At 39.1% G+C, this 7490-nt stretch overlaps 1 protein-coding gene across 4 annotated transcripts in view; it reads left to right on the forward strand.

Moving 5' to 3' along the window:
* Window positions 1–1684, forward strand: part of ppp2r5eb (protein phosphatase 2, regulatory subunit B', epsilon isoform b) — a 47619-nt gene extending 45935 nt beyond the window's left edge. For 3 of the 4 annotated variants that reach the window (XM_073483101.1, XM_073483102.1, XM_073483099.1), the window contains exon 14: window positions 603–1669. In XM_073483101.1, the coding sequence (XP_073339202.1) occupies window positions 603–702 (100 nt within the window). In that variant the 3' untranslated portion in view covers window positions 703–1669. Of the gene's footprint in view, window positions 1–602 lie in introns of all 4 variants that reach the window. The other variant, XM_073483100.1, reaches the window with a different exon arrangement.
* The last annotated feature ends 5806 nt before the right edge of the window (window positions 1685–7490 follow it).

Below are 7490 nucleotides of genomic sequence, written 5' to 3' on the forward strand. Positions count from 1 at the left end.
GAAGGCAGAAAAGAGTACAAAGCCTCGCAGTTAATTATATTAACTTTGGCGATCATTGACTCTTCTTTAGGCTCCACCAGCAGGTCAACATGATCATGTCTCCAATACTTTGTTCTTGATCAGATACCTGAAAAAGCTAGCATGCTAACGCAGAGCTGCTCACTTCACTGTTGACTGTTATTTTTGTTTTCAGTGAAAGAAATCTGTAAATGTTATATTTTTAAAGTAGTTTTGAGATCAACTAATAAACAAAAAGACAGTGTCAGAGGAAGACTAAATGAGTTTTAACAAAACAGATCTCAAATATTAAATCATCCGTCTTTGCTCACGACATCTGAGCCTCTGTTAGCCTCAGCGGTCCTGGTTACAAGCTTCATTTTAAAATATAAACATTAGAAGTTATCAGGGATCTGAATCAGCTGAAAGAAATCCAGATAGAGCGTCCCTCGTACCTACAAAGCTCCGACTGGTGGAAACAAACCGTAGATGGGCCCAACACCAGAACTCCCTCAGTCATTGAATAAATCATAAATGTGTGCAGAGGTTCAGAAGTTTGTACCTGCAGAGTCTCACGCTCGTCCTCCATGTTGTTTGTGTTCCAGTGAGAAGAAGAAGGAGAAGGAGCGGGAGGAGCTGTGGAAGAAGCTGGAGGACTTGGAGCTGAAGCGGGGCCTTAGGAGCGACGGGATCATCCCAACTTAACGAAGACAGCGCCGCGTTCCCCTCAGCCCCTCCCCCCACCTCTAGCCCCTGTGACTCCCCCTTCCCCTCCATCCTTCCCCCGACTCCCCTCCTCCACATCAGCCATGTCTGCCCAGAGCTCTGAGAAAACCCCGATACAGGGCCATCGTCTCTGGATCGACACGGAGCGCCCGCTGGTTTCTTAATTGTTTTTTTTGTTTTTTTTCTTATGTTTTATTTTTTTTTCTCCTGTGTTTGTGCGACTTACTTTACAGTAGATTCATCACGTCTGTTTTCATTATTTCAACAGCACTGTAAATAATTATTTTTTTCTTTTTTTTTTCCCTTAAACTGATATTATTGCAAACGGAAAAACAAAACAATAATAATAAAAAAAAGGAAGAAAAAAATAGAAAATGAGAAAATGACTTGTGTGGGAGGGGAATTTAAACAAAAAAAACACAAAAAAAAACTTTTGGACTGTAGGACATGAAATGAACTCTTGGAAAACAAAAAACAACAAAAAAAGAGAAGATAGATTGATTTTAACTCTTCATCCCACTCTTCTTCAGTACAGTCCCGTATGTAATTTTTATTTTCCTGGTTCTCCTCTTTGCTTTTCCTCTCGTTGCCTCCATCTTCTGTTCCCTCCCTCCCTCCTCTCTAACGGTGCATCTGTCATTTCTGCCCCCCTGTGTGGGACGTCCGGACTGATAATGGGTCCCCTCTCCCCTCCCTGCCTCCTCTCTGGCCCGGCCCACCTGCCGACACGTTCTCCTTCCTGTTTAGAACGGGCGGAAAAAAAACTGAACAAAAACACATTTAAAAACAACAACAGGGACTTTCTGAGTAAACACAAACATCTCCTCTTTGAGTGCGTTTACATGCGTGTTCATGGAAGGGTTAACTGTAATGAATATTTATTTCTTTACCCTCAAATCACGTAAATAATTCCCCCAAGATTCGTATCTTGTGATCTCAAAATACTGGAAAAAACTATCTTTGAAAAAGAAAAGAAAAACCTTCGTTTTGCGACCAGAACCTCTGTGACATTGGATTTCCTGTTGCTGCTTCACAATAAAAGCCACTGCTTGTTTCACCGGTTAAGACGCTTTAATGTGGAGGAGCAGCAGAAGGAAATGTTTAATGAGGAAAGCTTCAGTCAATATATGCACGATATTCTGATAAAAATACAGTTTAATGCACAGATTTCGTCATGTTACTCCTGCAGCGCATATATAACATATTGTTATGCCCGTTCTTTATCGTGACCGCCCGCTGGCAGATGAAGACAAATGATGCTTTTCAAAAAACGTTTACATTCAGAGAGCAAAATTAGAAGACTGTGTAGTCAACGGTTTGCATCGTGTGCACATAATTAAAGCGTCTTCTCATCGGCATTTCAGGTCGATGCCGATATTTCAGTTGAATCCTCCGAAGCCGATTACATGTTGATATTATCATGCATCCGTAAAACTGAAGCATGTGAGCTCATCGTTTCCTGTAAACAACATTTTAACAGGGACGTAGTGAGGACGTAAACTAATATATGTACGATCCGAGCATTTTTTGACCCCTTTACTATCAACAGTGACACTGCATGAGATTTAAAAATTCATCAGAATAAACTAAAATGTCATTGTCGTATACATATATTATCTAGAACCAGCGATGTTAAGTAACCGGTGTAACAAATGCCAAACTAGGGAGACAAAATAAATATATTGAATGCCCAGATAATTAATTTAATGTAATATTTTTATGACAAATTCTGTTAGAGCTGCAACCAACTTTGATTCGTCTTTCAAATTCTTTTCTTGATTAATCGATTAGTCGTTTGGTCTTTAAAATATCAGAACGACGTCCTCGAATGTCTCGTTTTCTCCACAAACAAACAAACATATTAAGTTTACTGTCATAGATGAGGAACGAAACCAGAAAATATTCTCATTTAAGAAGCTGGAAACACAGAATCTTGACAATTAACTACGTAGTTGTCAACTAACCGTTCGATCGTTGCAGCTCTAATGTGCACTCATGTGTCCTGTAAACATGATTTAAACCCTGAGCAAGAATGGCGGACCCCGCCACAAACCTATGCAGTCAAAACTGGGGTTTGAAATGATTAAAAGTAAAACACTATGTGTAGGATCAGAGTTTTCCCCTTTACTTTGGTGCCATCCAGTGGTAGCAGTGAAAAAGTAATCAGAGTAAGCTACAATATGCTTCAGAAACTAACTTCAACCAGTGAGTGAAGTGGTTTTTGTGACAAATGTCAAATTAAGGGAACAAAACGAACATATTGAATGCACAGATGATTCATGTGATGTGCTGGTTTTGACCCTTCGCCCATTTATTTAGCCTTTTTCCGTCACCTGTGTAACTTCCTGCTGACGTTGCTCCTCCATGAAACAGAAAATAAGTGTGAATCCAGAACATTTCCGCATGTGAACGCACTCGCCTCATCTCCACCTCCTCCTCCTCCTACGAAAGCAAACTACTTTTCATCTCTTGATTACGTCTCTCCTTCTCTCCATCATTTTTTTTTTTTTTTTTTTTTTTTTAAAAGACCTTCCCTCCCTCCTCACCTACCTGACCAGGTGTCCCTGGTATCAGTCTGGCACTGGTACCCTCCGGCCATAACGGGGACTTAACCAATAAAAACAATTTTGAAAAAAAAGTCTTCAGAGGAGCGCCAAAAAATCTTCCTCCCTGTTGTGAAAAGATCGACTCGCCTCGCCTCGCCCCAATCCTCCTCCTCCTCCCCCCTCCGCCCACCGGGGGGCGCCGCGTTGACTTCACAGTATTACAACAACAACAGTGACAAAAAAAGACAACCCTGTACATTGTTATTGAATGCAGTACACTGATAATCTTGTATCTTGTAGTAATTTAGCCTATGTTTTTTGCTTAGGAAACTGTGGAGAGGAGTATCCAGTATATAAAGAGGTATTATGGAACAAGACTTCCTGGTATTTATGATAGTGTTTCCCCCCTTTTAGTCTGTTTTTCTTTTCTGTCTCTCACTCCTCCCTCTTCTCTTGGTTTTTATCTCATTTTGGATATTTTGATGAAGTTTCTTTTGACCATTGGATATATTTTTTTTAGTTGGGGAGGGAGGGGAGGAGGGGAGGGGGTGAGGGTGAGGGCAGGTAGGCAAGGGAAGTCAGGGGTCAGAGGGGGGAGGGAGGGAGGTGGAGTAGAGAGGGGGGGAAGGCACGGACGGATCAGAACCACTTCGACGAGTGTGACCACGGCGAAGCCTCCCCCCTCCTCCCTGGCAGATTAATGTGTGCTTTAGAACGGCCCAGATATAATATGATTTAAAAACTGAAAAAAAGATAAAAAAGGGTTGGAGAAATACAAATGTTTAATTATTTTAAAAAATAAAGAGATATTAAATTAAACCTGTTTTGTGATAAAGCCCAGACGCTGGATTTGCTTTATTTACTGGGTTCACAGGCCTCGTTTGTGTGTTTGTGTGTGTGAGTGTGTGTGTGAGTTAAACCGTCCTGCAGGTAAACTTTCCTCCTTCAGCACCTCGATGTGAAAACCTGCACAGCGAAAACATCCAACTGAAGTAACACTGAACAAACTGCATTTTCACTGGTGTGGCACTTAAAGTGTTGGATGATGTTTCAGGGTTGTGGGCTCGATGGAAGAAAGCGGTAAAGTTCTGATCTTAAAGCTCCGAATGTTGACACGAAAACCTCACTTTATAATCCAGTAATAAGTAGCAGTATTTCCTGAAGGTTTACATCCACTACATGGACATAAATACATCTGTATGTGAGTGTTGAAGATTCCTCCTGAAACCCTGGATGTTAATGTGCTGTCATAATAATAAAGACCTGCAGGTGTAGCAGCAGGTGTTCACCGGAGGAGGAAGCCGACGCTGACGGCTTTAAGTGCACCACCCGAATAACAAGGGTGCAGTGGATGTAGACTGTGTGTGGAGGCGAGGGAAGGAGTCTGAAGTGACTCAGAGGCTTCAGATTTATAGTCGACCTCCACCCAAACGTTGAGAACAATTTGAAGACTAGAGTATAAATCTGCATTTTGACAGGATCAATAATTGCTTAGGAAATAATATCTATGAAAATTTGACTCAAATTACAACAGAAGAAGAAGAAAAGTGACAAATATGACTTAAATTTATCAAACTTATACGCTTAAAATATTTTATTAAGATGGAAAGATGGATAAAATCAAGTAAAAAGGTAAAAATAACACAATACTTAATACACTAAATATATATGAACGTACATCTGCCACACTGCAAGATTAAAAAGGGACAGATAGAATAAAATCTGAATATTAATCTAAAATGTGCAGAATAAGGGCCTTCACATGGGGAACACTTTTTAATAACCATCAGTAATAAACTGTTAATTTATAGCAACATCAGTTGCATGATGTTTATAAATGAACCACACACTGTTTATTATTATAAACATCAATCTCCAAAAGATGAGTGGCTGAGACTTGCAGTCAGTGTTTCACTTGTTTAAAGGTGAACTGTGTCATTCTGGGGAAAACATTTTAATCAGAAGATAAAGATCTTTATTGACTGATTTCTTTTTTATGTCTTATTACACAAACTGAGTTTACAATCTGAACTTAAAGGACGACACAATTTATACTGTTTTTCTTCGACTTTCCTTTTCAAAACAGTTTGTCAGCGAGAGTCAGTCCTTTCTGCTCATGACTCAGTGCAAAGATTCAAGTGTATGATATCTGATGATGCACCGATAAACTGAAGGCGCAGGTAAACAATGTTACCTGTTCCTGCTTTTCAGGTTCAGGGTGTGATGTGAGAGTCAGGTGAGGGTGTGTTCATATTGTGGGCGTTGGTCACAAGGAGGAGCTGCAGATAGTTTAACTTTTGTGTGTTTGTCTTTGTGTGACGCAGTTCTCTCACCATCTAAAGGTATTGTAACACATGCTTTATATATTGTTATGGATCTTCATGTATCATTATTTTATTTAGTTATTTAATTGAATTTGAACAATGAACAAAAAAAGTTGAGGACTTTGAACAACTTTTCTTCCGTCAGAACTGCAGGTTTGTGGAGTAGAGCTGACGACAGGCATGAAAAGAAAACGCCTGACGGAAAAGGGATTTGGGAACAAAACATAACAAGTAGCCTATTTTTCTTTTAAGAGGGGATTTATTGAAGTTCAAGAACATTTTATAGCAAAAGAAGTTTATTTTGGTTTAAAAATTAATAAAGTAATAACAAGAGTTTGGAGATTTGATGAAAGCAGTTCACTTTAGTTTCATTTTTACCTGTGACGCAGTTTTTTTGTGTGGTTTTTTTTACCATCCAGCTACAGGAAATGTTACTAAGATTATTTTTTAAACGTTATTGTATCATCCATTTATTCAATTATGTCATTTAATTTAGAAATCAAACAAAGGAACAGGTCAGACTTTTGTTTTTTGTTGAAGTCATAGAAGTAAGATGACATTTCTGTTTTTACGTCTCGAAATATGTGAGGTTGACCAACCGATTAAACAGGAAAACCAACGTATTACTTCTGTTTTTCTGAATTTAAAACTATAAAATGGACAAATTAATAACATCTGTTCATACAACAGCAGGAGAACAGCCAGACCCGAGCTCTGAGGTGACATAAAGATCTCTGGATCAGACTGTCCGTGACTGAGAATGGGTGGGGGAAGTAAGGAGTGGACACAAAGCCCTGGATCATTAAACAGACAGTAAGTAATTATCATGTTACTTTGCAGTTGTAGTATATGTTGGCTAATGTGGTGCTGGTATTGCTGTGTGTCCAGAAAGAAAAAAGGTAAATCTGACAACTGACTTGCATAATAAATGTTGCATATCTATAATAGAAGCCTCCTGCAAATGTTTTGTTTTGTTTTGTTTTTTACCATGAAATGTTTTTGTATACAATATAAGAAGTGTATAAATTTCTGTCATGGAGTTTTTCACTTCACTGCCAGCTGCAGTGTTTTATTTTAATTTGTCTCAATGATTCTTACTATTAGAACTTAAATGAATATAAATAACTGAATATAAAAACGATTCAGCAAAATCAATAAAATGGAAACGTTAATGCTTTTTATTCAGAAAACCCACAGTTTTCAGTCATCATGCTGTGTGTGTTGTGTTACAGCCCAGTTCAGCAGAGACCAGACCATTCAAAACTCATGGTACCTGAGATCAACAGGTCACGTGTTCAATCAGATTGGAAAGGCGGGTTAAAGTAAGTCATTATTTTGTTACTTTATAATTTTAGTATGTACGGCCCAATTCACATTCACACTGCCTTTTCAAGGCGGGAGTATTGTGCCTTTATTCCGCCTCACCGTCGTGTGAACAGCTTCGTTCTGCCTCAGATCCACCAGCAGAGGTTGTAACAGAGCTGCAACAGAGGTGAAACAATGTCTGTGTGAATGGATAAGCCGGCAGCGTGGAACAGGAGTGGCACAGTGTTGTGGTGTTCTGTCTGAAAGGGTCTGCTGTTTGCTGTGTTTTGATAGGTCAGATGAATACCAGGTTAATTTCAAAGAAGAACGATCTCCTCCCAGGTAAACTTTTATCAACATACATTCATTAACATTTGACACACACACACAGAGCTTATGATATTAGTATATAGTTTATTACATTTCTGACTATTTCCTCTTTTTAACTTCAAACTGCTCTAATCAGATACATGATGAGTTTATAGTGGGTGGATAGCAGCAGCTTGTGGTGAAGAAGTCAGCTTTTACTAACATTCAAATGTTGCTGCATTTGTGAAGGTTTTGTATAGTTGCACTGCACGTACAACCTCTC

Source organism: Pagrus major, chromosome 16 (assembly GCF_040436345.1).
Source record: "Pagrus major chromosome 16, Pma_NU_1.0".
Classification (NCBI taxonomy): domain Eukaryota; kingdom Metazoa; phylum Chordata; class Actinopteri; order Spariformes; family Sparidae; genus Pagrus; species Pagrus major.